At 46.7% G+C, this 26,798-nt stretch overlaps 1 protein-coding gene across 5 annotated transcripts in view; it reads left to right on the forward strand.

Annotated features, from left to right (window-relative positions):
* The window catches only part of tiam2a (TIAM Rac1 associated GEF 2a), a 108,115-nt gene that overhangs the window by 51,539 nt on the left and 29,778 nt on the right, over positions 1-26,798 (forward strand). For 4 of the 5 annotated variants that reach the window (XM_029730471.1, XM_029730473.1, XM_029730472.1 and 1 more), the window contains 9 exons: positions 601-786; positions 899-1,045; positions 4,595-4,648; positions 13,960-14,127; positions 14,791-14,895; positions 15,018-15,096; positions 15,243-15,332; positions 16,915-17,148; positions 23,841-23,944. In XM_029730471.1, coding sequence (XP_029586331.1) covers positions 601-786; positions 899-1,045; positions 4,595-4,648; positions 13,960-14,127; positions 14,791-14,895; positions 15,018-15,096; positions 15,243-15,332; positions 16,915-17,148; positions 23,841-23,944 — 1,167 coding nt within the window. The remainder of the gene's footprint in view (positions 1-600; positions 787-898; positions 1,046-4,594; positions 4,649-13,959; positions 14,128-14,790; positions 14,896-15,017; positions 15,097-15,242; positions 15,333-16,914; positions 17,149-23,840; positions 23,945-26,798) is intronic. The other variant, XM_029730474.1, reaches the window with a different exon arrangement.

Consider the following 26,798-nt stretch of genomic DNA (forward strand, 5'->3'; position numbering starts at 1 on the left):
ATGAAGCATTCCATCAGTCTGAATCAGTTAATGGGAGGGTGGATTCCGTACTGGTCTGTATTGTAAATGAAGTCTCTGCATACTAGCACTATAAAAGTAAATTGTATAGAGAGTCGTTTAACTCCAGTTCTCTCATTAAAGTGACCCCCCCCCCAAGCTTACAAATAAGCACCATCTCATACTTTACAGTACATAGTGCAAAAAGGGTCTCAAGGCATGTGTTCATTCTCTGTGTTGGTGAGTGTGTTGTGTGTATATTTAGGGGGGAGGGGGTTATAAAGTGGTCTGGTGCTCGTCAACCCCCCCATGACTTTTATTGCAGAGAATAAGATACACACACACACACACACACACACACACACACACACACACACACACACACACACTACAAACCTCCTTCACTATATCATCAACCTTACTGCCCTCAACCAGCACCAGTTTTTGCCCCCCACTCCCACCACATCTGTAAGCAATCCCAGCTTGATGGAATGCACCCTAAATGTTCTCTCTGACCTCCCTCCCTCCATCTCTCCCCTCTCTTCCCTTCCCTTCACCCCTCTCTCCCCTCCTCATTTCTCCAACCCTCCCTCCTACCTACAGATTCAGCAGTGGGAGCAGAACCTGGAGAAGTTTAACATGGACCTGTTCAGGATGCGCTGTTACCTGGCCAGCCTGCAGGGCGGCGAACTGCCCAACCCCAAGAGCCTGTTGGCTGCAGCCAGCCGGCCCTCCAAGACTGCCCTGGGACGCCTGAGCATCTTCTCTGTGTCCTCCTTCCATGCACTGGTCAGTCTCTGGTTGGGATGGAGGGGGTCTATATAGACTGAAGTTGAAGCAGGTTGTGACTGCAGAGGTACATCCTAGTCCTGACGGTGTGTTATGTCTGTTATGTCGTCAGATCTGTTCCAGGGATGAGGCCACACTGAGGAGGCGCTCCGTGTCCCTGAGCCAGAGATCACGCAACAAGAAAGGCCTCTTCTCCTCCCTCAAAGGCCTGGACAATCTCACTAAGAGGGGCCGCGACAAGAGACCTTCTGCAGGACAGGTATGGTACCTGGACATACTGCACACAGGACACACATACAAAGAAATTGAAGCAGGACTTTTTCATATTTCTAAGAGAAAGTTGAAATGGGGCCCTGGTGTGCACTTCTACCCCATAAACAAGATTTAATTTTTTAAAGGTAATAAGCTCATATATTTTGTTGTTGTAATTACTCTTCCCCACACGCTCATTATCTATTGATGTTGTCAGCCCCACCCCCTATGCCCTGAAGGTACTGCCCAGCAGAGTCTTCTTAGGCATGGAACAGACCTACTTCCCAGGATCTAGCCTATTATGGAAACCGATGAATTTGGATAATGGTGTAGTACACTAGATTAAGATGTCAGTGCTTACTTCAGTACATGTGAATGTCACATCACTACAATATTTTCTCTGATATAGACAGTATTCTGCTTTGCGTTGTGTCTGAGCTGTAGGCTTCACTTTGAGGATTCATAAATGTTTCTACGGCCATGTCTCTTACTGGTTTTGACTGATGGACTGAGTTTGATTGTAGGGAGTGTTAAGCACCCATCTATAATGTAGACGCTGCTAACTACCAGCTTCTGATTCTCTGTAGTGCTCTTCCAAACAGGAGGCCAGGTGTCCTTAATGCAGACTAAACCGAGTCTTCCCTGCTCCTCCCAGTACTCTCGTCACCCCTCCACCTCCGCGGGGCTCTGTGTGTGTGTGATGTTGATTGTGGTGTGTTTGGGAGCTCCAGCAGGCTAGCTAATGAGACCCAGTTTGGTTTCACAGCGCAGAAGGCCGAGGTGGCTCACAGTGCACGACCAGGAACAGTTCTGTACCATGAATTATTAAAAGCCATATGTGGTAAATTGTAGCCTGCTGTACCCAGCCCTACAGCGACAAACAGATGGTTTGTGTAAGTTCACTAAATATTAAACAGCCCCACACTTATTCACAGGTTCCCCTGCAAAGCTAAGCTCTCCAGCTGGGATATGTTTCTGTGCCTTTTCTATGATGTTGGTGCCTATTAAAAAGACTGACAAATTGCTTCAAGGGGAGTTGTAGATTGATGGCTTTCCAGGTACATCTGCTGTCTTTTAAGCGTGTGAGGGTCAGTAGTGCCGGTCTAGTGTTTAGTTTCCCATCTTTCCTGGAGATGAGTTAAGCCTTCAAGTTGTGTGACATCATTGCTCTCTGTCCTCCCAATGAGTCAATATGACACGTGTTGATTACAGAGGGATTTATACTGAACAAAAATATGAACGCAACTTGTAAAGTGTTGGTCCCAAGTTTCATGAGCTGAAATAAAAGATCCCATAAATGTTCCATAGGCACAAAAAGCTTATTTCTCAAAAATGTTGTGCACAAATTTGTTTACATCCCTGTTAGTGAGCAGTTCTCATTTGCCAAGATAATCCATCCACCTGACAGGTGTGGCATATCAAGAAGCTGATTAAACAGCATGATAATTACACAGGTGCACCTTGTACTAGGGACAATAAAAGGCCACTCTAAAATGTGCAGTTTTGTCACACAACACAAAGCCACAGATGTCTCAAGTTTTTGAGGAAGCTTGCAATTGGCATGCTGACTACAGGAATGTCCAACAGAGTGGTTGCCAGAGAATTGAATGTTCATTTCTCTACCATACGCCGCCTCAAATGTCGTTTTAGAGAATTTGGCAGTACATCCATCCGGCCTCACAACCGCAGACCATGTGTAGCCACGGCAGCCCAGGACCTCCACATCCGGCTTCTTCACCTGCGGGATCATCTGAGGGAGGGGGGGAGAGTGTCTCTGTCTGTAATAAAGCCTTTGGGTGGAAAAACGAATTCCGATTGGCTGGGCCTGGCCCAGGCCCACCCATGGCTGCGTCCCTGCCCAGTCATGTGAAATCCATAGATTAGAGCTTAATTAATGAGTTTAAATTGACTGATTTCCTTCTATGAACTGTAACTCAATAAAATCTTAGAAATTGTTCCATGTTCCATTTTTATATTTTTGTTAAGAATAGACAGCAGGCTGATCTCATAATGCCAAACTCTCTCACTCCTTTACTTTCTCTCTCACATCCTCCTTCCTTTTTCTCTCTCTCTCTCTCTTACATTGGCTCTCTCTTTCTCTACTTCTATAAACATTAGCTACCGGCTCCCCTCCCACGACGTCCCACAGTCCTCTTATTGAGTCATCTCAGTTGACTAAGCCCCAATCCTATTTTCCCTGCTTGGTGATTCCAAAATCAAATGCTCTCCCTCAACACGGGCCTCGCTCTGTTAGACAAAGGTGTGTAGCGTTACCCTATGAGCTGCCTGGCCAGGGTTCAGTGGCTGCAGCAGGCCGGAGGGCCCAGGGATTTGTGGGAGAAGTTTAAGAGTTCTAAAGTTAGTAGGCTTTACGGCAGTCAGGCAGCGGTGTTTACAGCTACTATAACAAGACCTGCTCAGTGCTGCATACAGCATGTATAACCTCCGTAGACGGCGGTCAATGCTCTGTATATCACTATTACTGCCATCTGTCTGGAGAGGCCATGTTCATTTCTCATCTGAAGCGAAGCAGAGTGTTGGGTTTAGCTGTGTTAAAGTACAGTAGAGCAATGGTGTCATGTTTCTGAACCTGCTGAGTCACCCTTCCTAGAGGGCTTAGGGACTCATCACATGCCTACCTGCGTGCCTGCTACAACATGCTTTACATCGGGAGGGAGGGAGGGAGGGAGGGAGGGAGGGAGGGAGGGAGGGAGGGAGAGAGAGAGAGAGGTAAGGGATCAAGAAGAGAGAGATTAAGAGGTAGAGATAGCGAGAGGGGATCTGGAGGAGGAATCCCCCGCCCTTCTCTCTACCCTGGCAGGCTGTCTGTCCTCTCATCTTCTCTCTCTCACACTCCTGCCACACAGTAGTCCTGTTTCTGTATCTCTACACTACTTATTACTTCCTCCCTCTGGAGCCTCACAGGCTGCCCCAGCCCTAGGCCTAGTGCCAGCTGCAGGGTCAGCCCTAGTCCCAGCCCTAGTCCTAGCCCCAGTCCTAGCCCCAGTCCTAGCCCCAGTCCTAGTCCCAGCCCAGTCCTAGCCCCAGTCCTAGCCCCAGTCCTAGCCCCAGTCCTAGCCCCAGTCCTAGTCCTAGTCCCAGCCCAGTCCTAGTCCTAGTCCCAGCCCTAGGCCTAGTGCCAGCTGCAGGGTCAGCCCTAGTCCCAGCCCCAGTCCTAGTCCCAGCCCCAGTCCTAGCCCTAGTCCTAGTCCTAGTCCCAGCCCTAGGCCTAGTGCCAGCTGCAGGGTCAGCCCTAGTCCCAGCCCCAGTCCTAGCCCTAGTCCTAGTCCCAGCCCCAGTCCTAGTCCCAGTCCCAGCCCTAGGCCTAGTGCCAGCTGCAGGGTCAGCCCTAGTCCCAGCCCCAGTCCTAGTCCCAGTCCCAGCCCGCATGGAAATAGTATCAAAGCACCAGGCCCTCACTGCACACTTTTTAATTAGCTACATAATAACAAAGTGTGTGTTTGTGTAATAAGTCTGCTGCTATGGGTTACCGCTGTTTAATAGATGACTACAGGGATTTTAACAAGTAAAGGAAATGTGTTTCTCTCTGTTGCAGATCTTTGAAAGTGATGGAGGACAACCCCACTGTCTCCCACCCACTAGTTCTGAGGTCAGTCCATGTTACGCTTTCATATGCCTGTTTCATCTAATTCTATTACCTTTTAGGAGTAAGGATATAAAAATGTAAAATACCATATATATTTTGTTTTGATTTCTACTTCAGATTAATATCAAACAAGTGTCAAACAATCATACAATTCATTGACTGAGAGTCTAAAGGCTAGCTTTTATAAGTGAGCGCATATGGCTGAGACATAGATCAACAGTATCATGTGTCTCAGCAAGCCTCATGGTTACGCATTACGATGACAAGCCGTGGGATGACATCTCCCAGGTACAGGGGTCAGGGGTTAAGGGTCATGCCTGCAGCTTGTGTCTGAATCTGCAGACTTTGGGCTGGGGTCTGTCCTGTACATAGGACCAGAGTGGGATCAAAGTTAAGATGCCTTTCATGCCAATCTGCAGGTGTCTGTCTATCTGTACTGCATATCTATCTGTATATCACCAAGAGAGAAATCTGGACCCCATTGTATCTGAAGGGCAATAGAACCCACTATAAGAAATACTGTACAAAGCCAAGATCATAGAGGAATTTTAATGTTTTATTTATAAGTGCTCAAAAGGGTGTGCACAATGAGTTATTTAAACTACCAGAACCAATTGGTTACCCACTAGTAACGGTTAGACACCGTGTCCAATAGAGCCCCTGGTGTTCAATATTCCACCCCTCATCTGAGCAGCAGGGGTAAAATACAAGACAGGGTCTGGTGATGTAGTGAGTGGCTCTGCTTCACAACGGGAAGGTCATAATGGAAAGTGCTGAGAGAGAGTGTTGAAAAGCTCGGTCTTGCTCAGTTTCCATCTGTCGCCAGTGTTTGTTAATGGAAGCTCTAGTGTTATTTTGTTTCCATCAGGAGTGTGACCAGGAGAGGAGTAAATGATTGACACCTTGTAAAGAGCAGAATCAACAACCTCTGCATCATCAAGACAGTTGCTTTGTGAGAAGGTGTTAACCGTACAAAGGTTAACCCATGTTCACAGTTAAATGGCAGCTGAAAAGTGCCAGTGTCCAGGCTTTGGCCCCAACTCAGAGCAGGTTCTCCGAGGCTATGGCCCAGTGAGACATGGGTGCCGGTCCATGGAGATGGAAACAAAAGTCTGAGCCTTTTGGGTAAAACACTGAGGTAAATCTGATGGAAACTCAGCATCAGTGTGTATGTGAATGTGTTGAGTGAATACTAGAAATACACACCATCTGAGCAGTAACATACAGTAACTGTAAATCCCATTGGATCACACATTGGAACTATTAGCTGGTTACAAACATGTTGTCAGGCAGTTACAAATAGACTGTCTGGCATTTTCTCATACATATAGCATTGTTCCTCTGGTGTCTGTGGCTCTTCTGCTCTCTTCTTCCTCTCTGCAGAATAACTTGTCCTGAATGTGTTGGGATCTATGGGACAGATAAAGATTGACATGAGGGGTCACAATGAACAGGCAGAGAGGGCAGGATATCCATCCGGTAGGCTCACGTCACTATTTCCCTGGACACAAAGCTCTGTATTGAGACTGAGTCTGAGATTAGGGGACCAGGGTGAATGTGGCCAATGTTGGAGCCATGAACTGCTCCACCCTGCATCAGAATAGCATGTGGCTGATGTGGCTAGGGACAACAACATCTTTTCTTTAGGACGAGCTTTAATGTTGTTGTCAAAGTGTCATGATGTATTTCTCATTCCTCTTTCTGTCCTGGAGTTGGATGAAGTATTTCCAGGAATCCATTTTGATTTAGAATTGGGCTCCTTTATGTCAGAGAGGAAGCTGTATTGATTTATGTCCCCATGCGTTTCATCCTCTGTTTCTGTTCTCTCTCCTTTCAACACACACTGCTGTCTCCTGTTTGTTCTCTGGCTGTGTTAGGTCTTTCTGGGCTTTAGTTTCAGCAATGTTTCTATTAATCAGTCATCTAACTCCCTAATCCACTGAAGGAAGGGGTGGGTGGGTGGGTGGGGGTCGTCAGTGGGTGTCTGCGTCTCTGTTATAAGATTGGCAGGAATGCTGCATATCAGCGGTCGGGTCTGGGAGTTTCAGTTTGTTGATGGGGGATATAAAGGATTCTGTCAGTGTCTGCCAGCGAACCCTCACCTGTATCCCATAGGAATGTCATCATGGGGTTCCTGTACAAATCTTTGACTCTCCAGAGACCGTGACAGGCCATATCACACCTGTGAGATCCACCTCCCATCCCCCCACCACTGCCCCCATCCCACCTATGTTCAACCAGAAGTCCTGTCAGACCTGTTGTACTGTAGTCCACACCTTGCCCCCTCTTCCTGCCCGTACCCCTGTGCCGTGTGCTCCCCCTGTCACCACCTCTCTTCCTCTGCCACACACGGGAAACAAACAAAAGTGTCCGAATCCCTCACAAAAACGTATCAAAAACGAAATCCCCGGATAATTATAAAGGGAGCAGGAGAACTTATAAATTGGCTACAATAATTACAATAACAATTACAATAACTTTTCAAGCACCAAATTGAGAGAGTGTCTGATTTTCAAGGGTTGGCCAGTACAAAATCATGTTCAATAGGTTAATTCAAGCCACTTGTATTGTTTAAAATTGCAGGTGTAACATGGAAAACAAAATGTATTTATCATGTTATTTCATTAATTGATGATTTCTCTGTTAAACCTAACGAGACCCTGCTGTACATGAAACAGACAACAACAGATGATCAGCATCAGTTCTCTAGGGATATTAAATTCAATGTGGATCCAGGCACAACTGTCTTCACCGGAGTAACGAATGAGACGGCAAAATATTCTGGACCTTTTTTTCCAGCACTTGGGCTGTTGTTGCATCTTCTGAAAATATTAAGGCGTAACTAATCAGCTTGACACCAAATGTGCATCCAACAAATATTATGCATAATTATTGAAGAACCACATTTATCGATTTAGGTTTTAAGTATCAAGGTAAGGTGACTATTTTGGTTAAGAGCATTCAATATAGCAATGCCTACATTATTTTGGATTTGTGTGCCCATGAAAACTGTTTTCACGCCATACCGTAAGGAGACACTAAGTGTTATGTAGTTACACTGCATTTCTGATATCTCTATACAACAAACTGTCCAACAGTTAGATCCTGTAAGGGTCCTGTGTGTAGCTGGTGTAGAGAGTCAGGCGCAGGACAGCAGATGAACAGGGCCTCCGCAGTCTGTAGGGCCGTAGGGAGACCGGGCAAAGGGAGGAGACGGCAGGACTTCCCTCTGGGCAGGTGCCTGGGAGCCTTGCACTGGGCGCACACCGAGCAGGAGGAAACATAAACCCTCACGTCCTTGGCCAAGGTGGGCCATCAGTACTTCCCACTAAGGCAACGCACCGTCCGACCGATGCCAGGATGACCAGAGGAGGGTGAGAGCAGACGGAACATACAGGCGCCCAACTGGATACTGGGGGGGAGTGGGCTCTGTGCGTAATGCCCGCTCGATGTCCGCGTCCAGCTCCCACACCACCGGTGCCACCAGGCAAGAGGCCGGAAGTATGGGAGTGTGATCCATGGACTGCTCCTCTGTGTCATACATCCGGGACAGTGCGTCTGCCTTAGCGTTCTGAGAACCTGGTCTGTCGGATAAAGTGAAAACAAAATGGGTAAAGAACATAGCCCACCTTGCCTGGCGAGGGTTCAGTCTCCTCGCCGCCCGGATGTACTCCAGATTGCGGTGGTCAGTCCAGATGAGAAAATGGTGTTTAGCCCCCTCAAGCCAATGTCTCTACGCCTTCAGAGCCTTGACAACAGCCAACAGCTCCCGGTCCCCCACATCATAGTTTCACTCCGCCGGGCTGAGCTTCTTCGAAAAGAAAGTACAGGGGCAGAGCTTTGGTGGCGTGCCCGAGTGCTGAGAGAGCACGGCTCCTATCCCAGCCTCGGACGCGTCCACCTCCACTACGAACGCCAAAGAGGGATCCGGATGAGCCAGCACGGGAGCCGAGGTAAACAGAGCTTTCAGGTGACCAAACGCCCTGTCCGCCTCAGCCGACCACTGCAGCCAAACCGGTCCCACCTTCAGCAGTGAGGTAATGGGAGCCGCTACCTGACCAAAACCCCGGATAAACCTCCGGTAGTAGTTGGCAAATCCTAGAAACCACTGCACTTCCTTTACCGTGGTGGGAGTCGGCCAATTACGCACGGCTGAAATGCGGTCACTCTCCATCTCCACCCCTGACGTGGAAATGCGGTACCCTAGGAAGGAGACGGACTGTTGGAAGAACAGACATTTCTCAGCCTTGACGTACAGGTCATGCTCCAACAGTCGACCAAGCACCCTGCGCAACAGGGACACATGCTCGGCGCGTGTAGCGGAGTATATCAGAATGTCGTCGATATACACCACTACATCCTGCCTGTGCAGGTCCCGGAATATCTTGTCAACAAAGGCCTGGAAGACTGATGGAGCATTCATCAACCTGTACGGCATGACGAGGTACTCATTGTGCCCTGAGGTGGTACAAAATGCCGTCTTCCACTTGTCCCCCTCCTGGATACGCACCAGGTTGTAAGCGCTCCTGAGATCCAATTTTGTGAAGAAGAGTGCCCCGTGCATTGACTCGATCGCACTGGCGATGAGAGGCAGCGGGTAGCTGTACCTCACAGTGATCTGATTGATACCTCGATAGTCAATACACGGGTGCAGACCCCCATCCTTCTTCTTCACAAAAAAGAAACTCGAGGAGGCAGGTGAAGTGGAGGGCCGAATGTATCCCTGCCCCAGGGATTCGGAGACATATGTTTCCATAGCCACCGTCTCCTCCTGTGACAGAGGAAACACGTGACTCCTGGGAAGTGCTGCGTCTACCAGGAGATTTATCGCACAATCCCCCCCCGTCGATGAGGTGGTAATTTAGTCGCCCTCTTCTTACAGAAGGCGAGAGCCAAATTGGCATATTCTGAGGGGATGCGCTCGGTGGAGACCTGGTCTGGACTTTCCACCATAGTCGCACCGATGGAAACCCCCACATACCTCCCTGAGCACTCTCATGACCACCCCTTGAGAGCCCTCTGTTGCCACGAAATAGTGGGGTTATGACAGGCCAACCAGGGTAATCAATCCCAGCACCACGGGAAACGCAGGAGAATCAATAAGGAAGAGACTGCTTCTCTCCTTATGACCCTGCGTAACCATGTCTAGTGGAGCGGTGGCCTCCCTAATCAGCCCTGACCCTAATGGTCGACTATCTAGGGCGTGCACAGTGAAGGGCATATCCACAGGAACAAGGGGAATCCCTAAACTATGGGCAAATGAACGGTCAATAAAATTCCCAGCTGCACCTGAATCTACTAGCGCCTTATGCTGGGAATGCGGGGAAAACTCAGGAAATGAAATAAACACATACATGTGAGCATCAGGGGGCTCTGGGTGAGCCTGGTGCCGAATCACCTGGGGTGACACGACAGTGCCCTGCCAGCTGCCTCGACTCCCTGAGGAACCCCCCCAGCACCGACCAGCAGTGTGCCCTCTGCGGCCACAGATGGTGCAGGGAATGGCCCCTCCTCCGGTCGCCCTAAGTGCAGCACCTCCCAGCTCCATGGGCGTCGGAGCGGAGGTGCTGGGAGATGGAACTGACAGGCCCCGATCCGGACGTCCGCGGGTAGTCAGCAGGTTGTCCAGCCGGATGGACACGTCCACCAGCTGGTCCAATGTGAGGGTGGTGTCTCGGCAGGCCATCTCCCAACGGACGTCCTCGTGCAGACTACACCGGTAGTGATCGATCAGGGCCCTGTTGTTCCATCCCGCGCTGGCGGCCAGGGTCCGGAAACCCAAGGCGAAATCCTGCTCGCTCCTCGTCCCCTGCCTCAGGTGGAACAGACGTTCACCCGCCGCTCGACCCTCATGCGGGTGGTCGAACACTGGCACTCCAGGGAGTGGGCCAACGCAGTATGGAGTGAGAAAGACGCGGCATTGGACCATTACGCAGAGTTCACCCGTCGCTTTCGGCCAGTGTTCGACCACCCGCATGAGGGTCGAGCGGCAGGAGACGAGGGCGGACATGCTCTCACGCCCTGAAGGAGCCGGGTGGACGGTCGCCAGGTAGAGCTCCAGCTGGAGTAGAAACCCCTGACATCCGGCAGCCGTCCCATCATACTCCATGATTCTTACAGGGTTCAAGTTCAATGTCTAATTTTAACTGATTAATGCTTAATATATGTATAACAGCAACTTACACTTCCATAAATGCAAGGACAGAAAAGTAATGTTTTGTCACACGATTTTGGACAAATCCTTGAAGACACCAACCATGATAAAGGGTTAAACAGGTTTTAAATCAACTTGTGAATTGTATTGACTATAGCTATGACCCCTTATATCTTAATGTAATGACATGAAGAAAAGTGGCAGATTTATCAATGACTTATCAACAGCTGTAACAAGTTGTCTAGTGTAGAAAGACCCAAGTACACTATGGAATTATAATAGTGTTCTATTTCCTCTTATAAAAAAGAGCAGTGTGTGTTAGGCTGTGGTATCTGTTAGGCTGTAGTATGTGTTAGGATGTTGCTAGGAGGCACTGTACAGAGTTGAGTGTTTTTGTGTGATGGTTCGCTGCTAGAAAGAGGGTTACGAAGGTTTGTGGTGGTTCGCTGCTAGAAAGAGGGTTACGAAGGTTTGTGGTGGTTCGCTGCTAGAAAGAGGGTTACGAAGGTTCATGGTGGTGGTTCGCTGCTAGAAAGAGGGTTACGAAGGTTCATGGTGGTGGTTCGCTGCTAGAAAGAGGGTTACGAAGGTTCATGGTGGTGGTTCGCTGCTAGAAAGAGGGTTACGAAGGTTCATGGTGGTGGTTCGCTGCTAGAAAGAGGGTTACGAAGGTTCATGGTGGTGGTTCGCTGCTAGAAAGAGGGTTACGAAGGTTCATGGTGGTGGTTCGCTGCTAGAAAGAGGGTTACGAAGGTTCATGGTGGTGGTTCGCTGCTAGAAAGAGGGTTACGAAGGTTCATGGTGGTGGTTCGCTGCTAGAAAGAGGGTTACGAAGGTTCATGGTGGTGGTTCGCTGCTAGAAAGAGGGTTACGAAGGTTCATGGTGGTGGTTCGCTGCTAGAAAGAGGGTTACGAAGGTTCATGGTGGTGGTTCGCTGCTAGAAAGAGGGTTACGAAGGTTCATGGTGGTGGTTCGCTGCTAGAAAGAGGGTTACGAAGGTTCATGGTGGTGGTTCGCTGCTAGAAAGAGGGTTACGAAGGTTCATGGTGGTGGTTCGCTGCTAGAAAGAGGGTTACGAAGGTTTATGGGGGTGGTTCGCTGCTAGAAAGAGGGTTACGAAGGTTCATGGTGGTGGTTCGCTCCTAGAAAGAGGGTTACGAAGGTTTATGGTGGTGGTTTGCTGCTAGAAAGAGGGTTACGAAGGTTCATGGTGGTGGTTCGCTGCTAGAAAGAGGGTTACGAAGGTTCATGGTGGTGATTCGCTGCTAGAAAGAGGGTTACGAAGGTTTATGGTGGTGGTTCGCTGCTAGAAAGAGGGTTACAAAAGTTCATGGTGGAGGTTTGCTGCTAGAAAGAGGGTTACGAAGGTTCATGGTGGTGGTTCGCTGCTAGAAAGAGGGTTACGAAGGTTCATGGTGGTGGTTCGCTGCTAGAAAGAGGAAAGTCTGAGAGGAAAGTCTGAAGTATAGGTTTGGGTTTTGACACACGCACACACAGACAAACACAGACAGACAAACACACACACACACATACACACTCACACGTACGTTAAGGGCCGGCACGTGCTGAGGCTTGGCAGTGCCTGTGGAAAGATGACCAGGCCGTTACAACCCTGCCTGGGTCAACTAATGACTGGGTCCCGTGTGGCTCAGTTGGTAAAGCAGGGTGCTTGCAACACCAGGGTTGTGGGTTTGATTCCCACGGGGGACCAGTACTCACTACTGGATAGATATGTGTCTGCTAAATGACTAAAATGTAAAAATGTACTTGGCTTGAGGTGAAGAGGCAGACTGGTCACCAACTGCCAACAGAACAGTTATTTTCCAATCACACCATGTTGGATGGACAGACAGACAGACAGGCAGGCAGGGGGGTTGTTAAGCAACCTTTCCCAAGACAACCATTTTTCTCTCCCTCTGAAAGTATAAACATGACCTCATTAACCCACAGGAGTGGACAGAAAGTTGTGAAAGAATCAGCTCTCTGTTGCTTGTCTCCACAAAGGTTAGAGCAACCCGTTGGCCAGAACATTGGTAGGCTTTATGTTGGCAGCGTTCTGTCAGGTTTCTCTTCCCAGATGGACATGTTGCTGGAAAATGAAATGACTGTTTTCTTGTTTTCTTGTACAACCATGTTTTTCCAGCAACCTCGGTCAGAAAGCCACTTTGTTATCCTCGCCAGACTCTCTCTGTGTGCGCGTGTGACCATATGTTTATGCCCAACAAACATAGGCCCAGTCAAAGAGATCTTAGTCCCCTAGTCTCACTCTGGTCTCTGAGGGAGAATGTCTCCCAAGGTTTTCCTCTGTGACACACAGAGTCCAGGAGACACACACCACTCTCTGTAGTCTACCAATGTGCTAAAACGGCACTATTCTACTTCAGTCCACACAGCAACTGTACATTTTAATGTCTCTCTCTCTAGTGCCGAAGTGTTTTCATTGAAGTGCTGCTGAATCATTGGTTGTTTCTGCTGGTTGTGACTTTTTAAACATGTTTGAGTGTTTACTCGCTATGTGGAGCCTGTATAACAGCTGTGGTCTGTGTAGTTACTGTGGCATCGCCCACAACCCTTAATGCAGCAGTGGCTGTTTTCCCTTCAGAGACATGGAGTCGCAACCAAAACCCAAATACTGCTGCTTCTGAGGCCCCGTGGCAGGACAACCCAGCATTAATACTAACCCCAACCTCATTGTTAATGTGGATAGGGAATAATTGGCCTGATGGACTCCAGGAAGGAGCCTGTCAAGGCAGCCATTAATCCATCACTAAACATGAAATCATCTGGATGGCACTCAGAACTAAATGAGCCTATTATCATCATGATGATGCAAAGTATTTTTGTAGATCGTTGTAGATGTCGTTGTAGACGCGCTCCTCACAAACTCTGCCAATAACCCCCTGTAATCAATTCCCTTGTGTACACCATCATTATGATGGCTATTATATGAAACAACTGCGTCCTGTGATGTCTAAATGGCTAATTGCATGACATCTTCGTACTGGACTTTGAGCCACTGCCAGTTTCTGCATCGGTTTAATGGAAACCTATTGATCTGTCTGCTTCTCTCTCTCTCCCTTCCTTTCTCTCGCTCTCTCTTTCTCCTTTTCTTCCTCTCCCTTTCTCATTTTCTTGCTCTCCCTCTCTCCCTCCTGTCAGAGACTGGACAGCCTGACCAACCACTACTCTCTGGCTCCCCCTGAGGGCGGTCAATGGGAGAGCAGTGGTGAAACACTGAGCTGTGTTTACATGCCTGACAGCCACGCCGTCCAAGTGCCTATGAGACGGGACCATACAGTGGCTGATGTCGTCTCCCTAGCCTGCAAGGTGAGTCAAGGCCCAGTGAGTGTTTTAATATTAGGGTTCTGAGAGCTCTGAACACTTAGTTTTAGTTATGAAACAGTACTTAATGAGAAAAGCTTTTACTTGAGGTTATGCCTTGCTCTTATTAAGCCTGCTTTTATTTAAAAACAACTCTTGTCAATGTAGTCATGTTAGAAGCTCCAATCTGTCAGTCATTTGACCAACTCATGCTCTTGTGCCTTTTGTGAACCCCTCATATCTTATTTAGTGTTATGCCCATTGTTAGAGCTCTTGTGTCCATTTTTTAAATGGCTTGTACAGTAGACAGTTCCAGACAGTTACTTTGCTGTCTCATTGTCTGTATCCTACTCCCTGCCCTTAGGGTCTGGTATATATATATATATATACACACACACACACATACACTGCCATGCACTCTCTGACCTGTGTGTTGGGTGTGACAGCAGTGGGATGCTCATTCTCACACCCACACAGCACAGACACATGTACACACACACTTTATTCATCAAACTTGACGCCACTTCATCTTAATCACCTTTGTGCTGCAGTGAACACATCCCACGTCATATGCCTTTTTGTGTAGACCAGGTGCCTGGTCTAGACTAGTTGTATTTGCTGTTTATTGCTGCATTCAGGGTGTTGACAGATAATGTTTCCCTGTCACAGTTGACGCAGCTGGACCCTAACCTGCACTGTCTCAGACTGCACAGATGTGTGGCCCAGAACGTAGAGGTCCGCACCCCAGCACCCAGCGAACTCCTACATGACCTGGTGAGCTAACACCTTATTCAGCATAATACTTCACTGGAAATGCACAGGGGATTTTAGTTGTGTTTAACATCCCTGACCTATGTGTGAAGGTGTTATCTGACTGAGTTGTTTCCTTTGTGCAGTTGTATGACGAGCTAGAGGTGTTTCCAATGAATGTATTCACCCTGCACATGACGAGACCTGCCTGCACTGGAGACTTTGGTAGGTGTTCTGTACTCTAGCAGACAGGAACAGTATGTGTGTGTCATTGCCTCATAGATCCTATAAATCATTAGTTCAGCTCTATTTGTAAATATATGATCATTGCACTAGCCATCGTTGATGCTGTCTCTCATCTCTGATGTCAGGCTTTGCAGTCACAGGGCACATAGATGAACAGAGGAACAGCCGCATCTTTGTCAGTGAGGTTCTGCCTGATGGACTGGCCTTCAGTGAAGGTATGTTCACTTCACTTAACTTTGATTAATAAACTCTGCAAAAGAAGAAATGTCCCTTTTTCAGGACACTGTCTTTCAAATATTATTTGTAAAAATCCAAATTAACTTCACAGATCTTCATTGTAAAGGGTTTAAACACTGTTTCCCATGCTTGTTCAATGAACCATAAACAATTAATGAACATGCACCTGTGGAACGGTCGATAAGACACCAACAGCTTACAGACGGTAGGAAATTAAGGTCACAGTTATGAAAACTTAGGACACTAAAGATGCCTTTCTACTGACTCTGAAAAACACCAAAAGAAAGATGCCCAGGGTCCCTGCTCATCTGCGTGAACGTGCCTTAGGCATACTGCAAGGAGGCATGAGGACTGCAGATGTGGCCAAGGCAATAAATTGCAATGTCTGTACTGTGAGACGCCTAAGACAGCGCTACAGGAAGACAGGATGGACAGCTGATCATCCTCACAGTGGCAGACCACGTGTGACAACACCTGCACAGGATCGGTACATCTGAACATCACACCTGCTGGACAGGAACAGGATGGCAACAACAACTGCACGAGTTACACCAGGAACGCACAATCCCTCCATCAGTGCTCAGACTGTCCGCAATAGGCTGAGAGAGGCTGGACTGAGGGCTTGTAGGCCTGTTGTAAGGCAGGTCATTACCAGACATCACCGGCAACAACGTTGCCTATAGGCACAAACCCACCGTTGCTGGACCAGACAGGACTGGCAAAAAGTGCGCTTCACTGACGAGTCGCGGTTTTGTCTCACAATTGGTGATGGTCGGATTCGCGTTTATCGTTGAAGGAATGAGCGTTACACCGAGGCCTGTACTCTGGAGCGGGATCAATTTGGAGGTGGAGGGTCCGTCATGGTCTGGGGCGGTGTGTCACAGCATCATCAGACTGAGCTTGTTGTCATTGCAGGCAATCTCATCGCTGTGCGTTACAGGGAAGACATCCTCCTCCCTCATGTGGTACCCTTCCTGCAAGCTCATCCTGACATGACCCTCCAGCATGACAATACCACCAGCCATACTGCTCGTTCTGTGCGTGATTTCCTGCAAGACAGGAATGTCAGTGTTCTGCCATAGCCAGCGAAGAGCCCGGATCTCAATCCCATTGAGCACGTCTGGGACCTGTTGGATCGGAGGGTGAGGGCTAGGGCCAATCCCCCCAGAAATGTCCAGGAACTTGCAGGTGCCTTGGTGGAAGAGTCCGGTAACATCTCACAGCAAGAACTGGCAAATCTGGTGCAGTCCATGAGGAGGACATACACTGCAGTACTTAATGCAGCTGGTGGCCACATCAGATACTGACTGTTGCTTTTGATTTTGACCCCCCCTTTGTTCAGGGACACATTATTCCATTTCTGTTAGTCACATGTCTGTGGAACTTGTTCATTTTATGTCTCAGTTGTTGAATCTTGTTATGTTCATACAAATATTTACACATGTTAAGTTTGCTGAAAATAAACGCAGTTGACAGTGAGAGGATGTTTATTTACACTACATACATATCTCTGTGTTACTGTAGTGTGACTTTATTTCTTACTGTGTGTTCCTCACCCAGGCCTGAGACCAGGTAATGAGATTGTGGTTCTGAACAGTCGAGGCGTGTCAACTTTGGACCTGGGTCTGATCCAGAAGCTGTTCGCTGAGCAGACCCTCCAGCTCACCCTCAGACGGGACGCACCGCCCACCTCACCCCTGACCTCTGACCCCTCGACTCCGACCCCACTGTCCAACCAATCGCAGCTGCTGCAGGACTTCCTGGACACACACCACCACGCCAAGTTCACTACAGGTGAGATTGTGCACACTCACACTCACACTAAGACACACGCGCGTGCGCGCACACACAATACTGTGTCTTTGCCAAAAGGCTGGTAGGCATCACTTCACAGGTCTAACACAATTACTGTAGCTATACAGTGTGGGAAAATCCTCTGGGCTTCAGGTCACTGGCTCAAAGAACTGGCATCAATGGTATGATCAAACTCAGAGCGTCAGCTGGTTTACTATGAAGCTAACTCAATTACCTACATTACACAGTCAGATTGATAACTTATTGATGTCTGCCTTGAATTAGTATTTTATACCAGGGGTCTTCAACCTTTTCTTGCCCAGGGGCCTCCATCGAGGCGGCCCAGGGACCCCCATCATATGCTAAGAATATACATTTTTTCTTGTCTTATCAGGTGAATAATAATGTCAAGGAGAAGTAATCACATGTTTTAAATGAATAGATTTGGTAGATCGTTTTTCATTATTTTCACCTCCCCACATAATTGGAAGAGGAAGTATGAACTCTACCATAGCCTATTAGCTAGGAGAACATTTTAGCTAATAGCAGCTGTTTAGCTGGTTAAACAAAGGTTAGCCAAGTGTCGGCAGAAATGTATGTCCAAGTCAAAACAGGTTACCAGCAGCCAGCGGCACTTGCCGTGACCAGTACCCGCGGGTGCTTTTTCAAAGCATATGTCAGAGACTCCAGTGAGTATAATGAGCTCCAGTGAGTGTAATTTGATCATTAGAAAGAAGATATTCTTCTTTTCTTTGAAAATGTGTTTTCTGTTGCTAACGATATTTATTTTATATTATATATATTTTTATTTATTTATTTATTTATTTATTTATTTATTTAGCAGATGTTATTGCGGGTGTAGTGAAATGCTTGTGTTCCTGTCTCCAACAGTTCAGTAATATCTAAGAATACACACAAATCTAAAAGTAAAATAATTAATTTTAGAAATATAGAAATATTAGGACGAGCAATATCGGAGTCCGGAGTATAAATACAGTACCAGTCAAAAGTTTGGACACATCTACTCATTACAGGGTTTTTCTTTATTTTTACATTGTAGAATAATAGTGAAGACATCAGAACTATGAAATAACACATATGGAGTCATGTAGTAACCAAACAAGTGTTAAACAAATACAAATATATTTCATATTTGAGATTCTTCAAAGTAGCCACCCTTTGCCTTGATGACAGCTTTGCACACTCTTGGCATTCTCTCAACCAGCTTCTAAGGGACACCACCCCTACCTTGTCACAACACAACTGATTGGCTCAAACGCATTTTAAGAAGGAAATAAATTCCACAAATTGACTTTTAACAAGGCACACCTGTTAATTTAAATGCGTTCCAGGTGACTACCTCATGAAGCTGGTTGAGAGAATACCAAGAGTGTGCAAAGCTGTCATCAAGGCAAAGGGTGGCTACTTTGAATAATTATTTGTTTAACACTTTCTTTGGTTACTACATGATTCCATGTGTGTTATTTCATAGTTTTGATGTCTTCACTATTATTCTACAATGTAGAAAACCCTGTAATGAGTCGGTGTATCCAAACTTTTGACTGGTACTGCATATATACACTACCATTCAAAAGTTTGGGGACACTTAGGAATGTCCTTGTTTTTGAAAGAAAAGCACATTTTTTGTCTATTAAAATAACATCAAATTGATCAAAAATACATTGTAGACATTGTTAATGTTGTTCCTCTGTCCAGTGTCTGTGTTCTTTTGCCCATCTTAATATTTTATTGGCCAGTCTGAGATATGGCTTTTTCTTTGCAGCACTGCCTAGAAGGCCAGCATCCCGGAGTCACCTCTTCACTGTTGACATTGAGACTTGTGTCTTGCGGGTACTATTTAATGAAGCTGCCAGTTAAGGACTTGTGAGGCGTCTGTTTCTCAAACTAGACACTCTTATGTGCTTGTTCTCTTGCTCAGTTGTGCACCAGGGCCTCCCACTCCTCTTTCTATTCTGGTTAGAGCCAGTTTGCCCTGTTCTGTGAAGGGAGAAGTAAACAGCGTTGCACGAGATCTTCAGTTTCTTGGCAATTTCTCACATGGAATAGCCTTCATTTCTCAGAACAAGAATAGACTGACTAGTTTCAGAAGAATGTTATTTGTTTCTGGCCATTTTGAGCTTGTAATCAAACCCACAAACAGTTTTCAGCTGTGCTACCATAATTGTAAAATAGCTTTTTAATGATCAATTAGCCTTTTAAAATTTTAACTTGGATTAGCTAACACAATGTGCCATTGGAACACAGGAGTGATGATTGCTGATAATGGGCCTCTGTACGCCTATGTAGATATTCCATAAAAAATCAGTTTCCAGCTACAATAGTCATTTACAACATTAACAATGTCTACACTGTATTTCTGATCAATTTGTTATTTTAATGGACAAAAATTTGCTTTTCTTTCAAAAACAAGGACATTTCTAAGTACAGTATAGACATTATGGACAGTATGTGGATAGAATATGTAGGATAGAATAGTATATGTACAGCAATAGTTGAAAAGGATGACCTTGACTAGAATACAGTATATACATATGAAATGAATAAAACATGATGTAAACATTATTAAAGTGACCAGTGATTCCATGTCTATCTACATAGGGCAGCAGCCTCTAAGGTGCAGGATTGAGTAACCGGGTGGTATCCGGCTATTGAAAGTGACCAAGTTCAGGGCAGGGTACTGAGTGGAGGCCGGCTAGTGATGTCTATTTAACAGAGTGATGGCCTTGAGATAGAAGATGTCTTTCACTCCCAGCTTTGATGCAACTGTACTGACCTCGCCTTCTGGATGATAGCGGGGTGAACAGGCCGTGGCTCGGATGGCTGAGGTCCTTGATGTCATTTGGGCCTTCCTGTGACACCAGGTGCTGTAGATGTCCTGGAGGGCAGGCAGTGTGCAACCGGTGATGTGTTGGGCAGACCGCACCACCCTCTGGAAAGCCCTGCGGTTGCGGACGGTGCAGTTGCCATACCAAGTAGTGATACAGCCCGACAGGATGCTCTTAATGGTTCATCTGTAAAAGTTTGTGATGGTCTTAAGGGCCAAGCCAAATTTCTTCAGCTTCGTGAGGTTGAAGAGGCGCTCTTGTGCCTTTTTCACCATACTGTCTGTGTGGGTGTACCATTTCAGATTGTCAGTGATGTGTATGCTGAGGAACTTGAAGCTTTTCACCTTCTCCACTGCGGCCACATCGATGCGGATGGGGCTGTGCTCCCTCTGCTGTCTCCTGAATTCCACGATCAGCTCCTTCGTTTTGTTGAGGGAGTGGTTATTTTCATTGCACCACTCCACCGGGGCCCTCACCACCTCCCTTTAGGCTGTCTTGTCGTTGTTGGTAATCAGGCCTACGACTGTTGTGTCGTCTGCAAACTTAATGATTAAGTTGGAGGTGTGCGTGGCCATGCAGTCATGGGCGAACAGGGAGTACAGGAGAGGGCTGAGCACCCACCCTTGTGGGGCCCCTGTGTTGAGGATCAGTGTATTGGAGGTGTTTTTGCCTATCTTAACCACATGGGGGCGACCCGTCAGGAAGTCCAGGACCCCCTACAGTATGGCCCCCTTGGGGTCCACGGATCCCCGGTTGAATACCCCTGATGTATACTATCTACTGTGCACTGAGACCAGTAAACATACAACATGTCTCTCTACTCACCGCTGCCAACAAGTGTTCCTGGCTGTGGCAGATGGCTGGTGATATAGTCACAGTCACACTTCCACAGAATTGCTGCTACTTGGCAGATACTGTGGCAGGACTGGGCCTACTATCAGTAGGTGTGGGTACCACCAACCTGCCTCGATTCCGTTCCCAACACTTTCTCTGGAAATGGTCTATCGGCAAGATGTTGCGCTGACTTGCTTCTCTCCACCAATGTGATCTCATTATTGAAAGGATGCCAGAATATCAGACAAATGCTGTAGGGTTCTGTGGAAAGTGCCAACAATTGGTTTTCTGTATGAAATGACATTACTATTATAAACATTATATAAACAAAATACTAATCATCACTCATCTTTCAAAGAATTTGGCTTACAATTCTCCAGCTCTCTCTCTCTCTTTTACAGCCCTCTCTTCTACGTCTGCTTATCTCTGTCTGTAGAGAAGATCATTTAGATGATCTGTTTGTCACTTACACCCTATGAAGTCACCACAGACTTCCTTTTTATGAGAGTCAAATACTTCCTCAGAACCCATCAGCCCCAATACGTTATACTTCCTCAAAACCCATCAGCCCCAATACGTTATACTTCCTCAAAACCCATCAGCCCCAATACGTTATACTTCCTCAAAACCCATCAGCCCCAATACGTTATACTTCCTCAAAACCCATCAGCCCCAATACGTTATACTTCCTCAAAACCCATCAGCCCCAATACGTTATACTTCCTCAAAACCCATCAGCCCCAATACGTTATACTTCCTCAAAACCCATCAGCCCCAATACGTTATACTTCCTCAAAACCCATCAGCCCCAATACGTTATACTTCCTTGAACCTAACATAGCAGGCTTTAACTATATCCCCCTATATACTGGTCCTACCGAGAAAAGAGAGAAAAAACTGTCTGGGGAGGTTCTCTTCTACACTGTTCAACCAATTCGGTAAATGTGGCAGAGGAGTTGAGACGGAGTGTTGCCTTGGTTAACATCTAAAAGTAGAAGTTGTGTCATGGTCCCTTTCCATTTTCCCTGAAAACTGGAGCATCCAGTTGTTGAGGACTCAGCAGAGGCTATACTTCCTGAAAATCCATCAGCCACATTGACCCTTCAGTCAGCCGGACCGATGAGCAGTGGAAATGTCTAGAAAGGTCTTAAGCTTAGGAACATGTATGTTCAGGGGACAGAGGAAGTGTTTTAATAAGAAGGTGTTTTACTGAAGGTCTCTTCCTATCGTAGGCTTAGTTTCCGGTGATGACTGACACAGTGAGGCAGGGTTCTGGAGTAACGCCTCGCATGCAGCTAGCTGAAACAGTCACAGTTGCATGAGCAGGCGTTAGTCTTTTAAACCCCACATAGTTTTACTCTTCCCTGACTGGCATTCATTTCTAAGGTGAGGGTATCAGAATCCATTCATTTCTAAGGTGAGGGTATCAGAATCCATTCATTTCTAAGGTGAGGGTATTAAAATACATTAATTTCTAAGGTGAGGGTATCAAAATACATTCATTTCTAAGGTGAGGGTATCAGAATCCATTCATTTCTAAGGTGAGGGTATTAAAATACATTAATTTCTAAGGTGAGGGTATCAAAATACATTCATTTCTAAGGTGAGGGTATCAAAATATATAGTCATGTTTTCCTCTACTGTATATTTATATGTTTCATGACTTTGAAGAAGTGTCTTGTATGCAGTGGAAATTAAGTTTGTGTAATTGCTTTAGCTGGTGACGATGTGGTCTATGTCTTCATAGTTTTGCTCGTTAGTGAAATGATGATGAATTTTCATGCAGCAATTTGATTCTCTGAGGGATTATCTCACCACGCTATTTATACAGATAGGGTTTTCATGTAATTATGCTTTAGGTCATTTATTCTGCATATGAGAATTCAGAAAGTTTCTCTTTTCAAGTAGTTAGGGTGTCGAGTTCTCACAGTTGTACAAGAGAGTGAATGACAGTAATTTGTCACGACAACATCCTGAACCAACACCCCAGGCAACACTTCACACTACAGGACTGATGATGACATGCAGTACAACTTACCAAAAACTGTGTAGCCACTGGCTTGCCACTCAGATGGAGATAAAAGCATCTTACTGTACATAAGATATGAGATAGGAACAACATGACTGCAGTTTCATACTCTGCCTCTAGAGGGGGTGTGATCCCAGTCAGGCTGACGAGGGTGATGCGAGGTCAACTCTCTGAGCCATGCTAGTGTGACAACAACCAGCCAGGACCCCTGGTGTGTGTGAAATGTTTTGTGACATATTATATTGCTTTGAGATATGCTTAGTAGGGAAAGGGTTTGTCCAGCTGCATCTCTCTGATAAGTGCTTCTGAAAAGCCTCATTCGCCAGGTGTTTACCTACCAATCAAAAGGTCAAATCAATTGATTGTGCTCATGTGCTGAGTTGATTTCCCAATAGCCTGTGAGTTTGTTAGAAGCAGGGAGGGAAGAAGGCAGGGAGGGTAGATGTGCCTACCAGACCCAGTTAGTGTAATCAGATCTGACCTCAGTTAATCCAGTCAGGTGCCTTTAACCAGAGGCACCGTGTGACTGACTGTGAACTTTCCCAAAATGGGATGTTTAGAACGACTGCTACAGGAGTTAATTATCATCAGCTCTCCGCTGAGACCATGTCCAACAGACCAAGGGAATGGTTTGATTGGTTCCCTTGACTGACAAATGGAAGAGCCACTTCACTGTAATGTTTTAGAATGCTGCATTTCTAGTCCACATCTCCCTGTAGACACCTATGATGGCATGGTACACTGGAACTACAGAACTGTGTGTGTGCTATGTGGTCAGCAGATGGATGCTGAACTGTAATCATCACCCCCTCTCAGAGGAAATGGTGTGTGACAGGACTGGCCTCGAGGACAACAACATTTCCTTCATATATACCACTATTCCAATTGGCTGTGCTTGTATTAAATAGCCAAGCCAGTTAACTATAAAACACTGAACATCATCCTGTAAATGTGATGCTAATGCTAATTGCTGTGTCTTACAGATGTGTCCTTGGTGCCAGAGGTCCTTGGTGAGTCCTTAGGCTCTGGGCTGGAGAATGGTCTACAGCCCTCCTACAACAGCCACAGGGCCATACAACACAGCAAGGTAAGACTGAATCTACGCTGCCACTGGTACTGCCCACACTGGGCAGGATGAGTCTGAATAAACATACAGAGAGGAAGACAGAATGAGAGAGCGATTAATTCAACCTACAGAATAATCAACAGAGAGATCATGAACATAAGCAATCTTGAAACACAGTTGCTTAAGTATATGTGTGCAAATAAGTGTGTGTGCTGTGCGTATAAATGTGTTTGCTGCTCGGCGCCCCTCATCAAGGACAGCTGTGCTGTGGTAGCGAGGCTGAAGATGACTTGGCACCAGTCTTAGAGCGATCTCTATATAATTACACTGACCTGGGCTCAGTCGAAAGACGGCTTGTTACTGTCACACTCAGAGAGAGGCCCTGTGTCTCGGTCTAATGCCCATACTGTCAACACTCCTCTGCATGCTACTAACCTCACTGTCACGCCGAGGCCCCAGCACATGAATATTACCCCAGATAGACATCCTGAATAGTAGAGAGTTGTAAAGACAGTCAGGGTTGGTCTGCTAGGGATGAGGCAGGGTACTGAGCTCCAAAGCCCACTGCTAGCATCATGTCCTTCATGGACACTGCTAGCATCTTCTCCTTCATGGACACTGCTAGCATCTTCTCCTTCATGGACACTGCTAGCATCTTCTCCTTCATGGACACTGCTAGCATCTTCTCCTTCATGGACACTGCTAGCATTATCTCCTTCATGGACACTGCTAGCATCATCTCCTTCATGGACACTGCTAGCATCATCTCCTTCATGGCTCCATCCCTAGCATGGAGGGAGAATAGACATCTGTCTCTATCTCTCTCTCTCTGTTTCTCTCTCTCTCTCTGTTTCTCTCTCTCTCTGTCTCTCTCTCTCTCTGTCTCTCTCTCTGTCTCTGTCTCTCTCTCTCTCTCTGTCTCTCTCTCTCTCTCTGTCTCTCTCTGTCTCTCTCTCTCTCTCTGTCTCTCTCTCTCTCTGTCTCTCTCTCTGTCTCTCTCTCTCTCTGTCTCTCTCTGTCTGTCTCTGTCTGTCTCTCTGTCTCTCTCTGTCTGTCTCTCTCTCTCTCTCTCTCTCTCTCTCTCTCTCTCTGTCTCTCTCTCTCTGTCTCTCTCTCTCTGTCTCTCCCTCTCGCTGTGTCACTCTCTCTCTGTCTCTCAATTCAAATGTCTTTATTGGCATGACGTAACAATGTACATATTGCCAAAGCGTACAATATTAACAGAATTAAAATGATAATAATAATAATCAAGATTGTCAACGGGGCATTCAGTAACCAAAATAATCAAGGGTAAAAATAATCATACAATGGCTTAGAGGACAGTGCCTGTCAGTCACTGTTCCTCATCTTATGGCAGGCAGCAATGTAGTGCGCTGCCAACCCACAGCTCTCTGCCCCCCCCCCCCCCCCCCCCCCATTCTCTGCATCCCCCCTAGCCTAATCTCATCAGAGAGGTCTGAAACCTTGAATAAGGGTTTCAAATTTGGGGAAATGACAGTCTCTAAATGTTTTATATTGTCAGGAACGATTGTCTACCCTTCTCAATGGCAAGACTGTGCTCACTGAGCTTGTACTTTACGTTTTCCCTAAGGTTTTGATCGGTAACCATGGTTAAATAGTTTGCCATGGTGTACTGTCCATTTAGGGCCAGATAGCACTGCATTTTGCTTTGTGCTTGTGTTTCCCAATAGGTAGTGTAGTTTTGTTTGACTGTGTTGTAATTTGGTTGTTATTCTGATTGATTGGGCTTCAGTGTGTTCAGTGTTAGAAGAACAGGTTTGTGAACTCAGGACCAGCTGGATGACAGGCTGTTTTCTTTGCTTAACTTTCTGCATTCTTGGTAATGATATGAGAGGATGTCACTGTATTTATGATGTTTCCAAAAGTAAATTACTCTTTTTTTTTTTTTATTATTATTAGTGGATGTTGGCCTAATTCTGCCCGGCATGCATTGTTTGTAGTTTTCCCCTGGACATGTAGCAGAATCTTACAGAACTCTGCATGCAGGTTTTCACTGCGGTGTTTGTCCCATTGGGTGAAATCGTGTTTTGCAAGTGGACCCCTCACCTCACTGCCATAAAGTGCAATTGGTTAAATGACACATTCAATTAGTTTTAGCCACTTTTTTTTAATTCCGGAAAATGCCTTGTGTGCTTTCTCTCTCTGTTCATTCACTGCCTCATTGATGTGTCCAGATGAGCTTATATTTAAACCTACGTAATTGTAGTGTGTGCAATTCTCTGTATATTTTGTACCAATTGAAAACTTTGGTCTTATTCCCTGAGATCTGGATCTTCTCTTGAAAATCATTATTTTAGTATTTTTGGGGTTTACTGCCAGGGCCCAGGTCTAGCAGTACTGCTCTAGCAGGTCCAGGCTCTACTGTAGGCCATGTGCTGTGGGGGTTTACTGCCAGGGCTCAGGTCTAGCAGTACTGCTCTAGCAGGTCCAGGCTCTACTGTAGGCCATGTGCTGTGGGGGTTTACTGCCAGGGCCCAGGTCTAGCAGTACTGCTCTAGCAGGTCCAGGCTCTACTGTAGGCCATGTGCTGTGGGGGTTTACTGCCAGGGCCCAGGTGTAGCAGTACTGCTCTAGCAGGTCCAGGCTCTACTGTAGACCATGTGCTGTGGGGGTTTACTGCCAGGGCCCAGGTCTAGCAGTACTGCTCTAGCAGGTCCAGGCTCTACTGTAGGCCATGTGCTGTGGGGGTTTACTGCCAGGGCCCAGGTCTAGCAGTACTGCTCTAGCAGGTCCAGGCTCTACTGTAGGCCATGTGCTGTGGGGGTTTACTGCCAGGGCCCAGGTGTAGCAGTACTGCTCTAGCAGGTCCAGGCTCTACTGTAGGCCATGTGCTGTGGGGGTTTACTGCCAGGGC

The sequence above is a fragment of the Salmo trutta genome, chromosome 33 (assembly GCF_901001165.1).
Source record: "Salmo trutta chromosome 33, fSalTru1.1, whole genome shotgun sequence".
NCBI lineage: Eukaryota > Metazoa > Chordata > Actinopteri > Salmoniformes > Salmonidae > Salmo > Salmo trutta.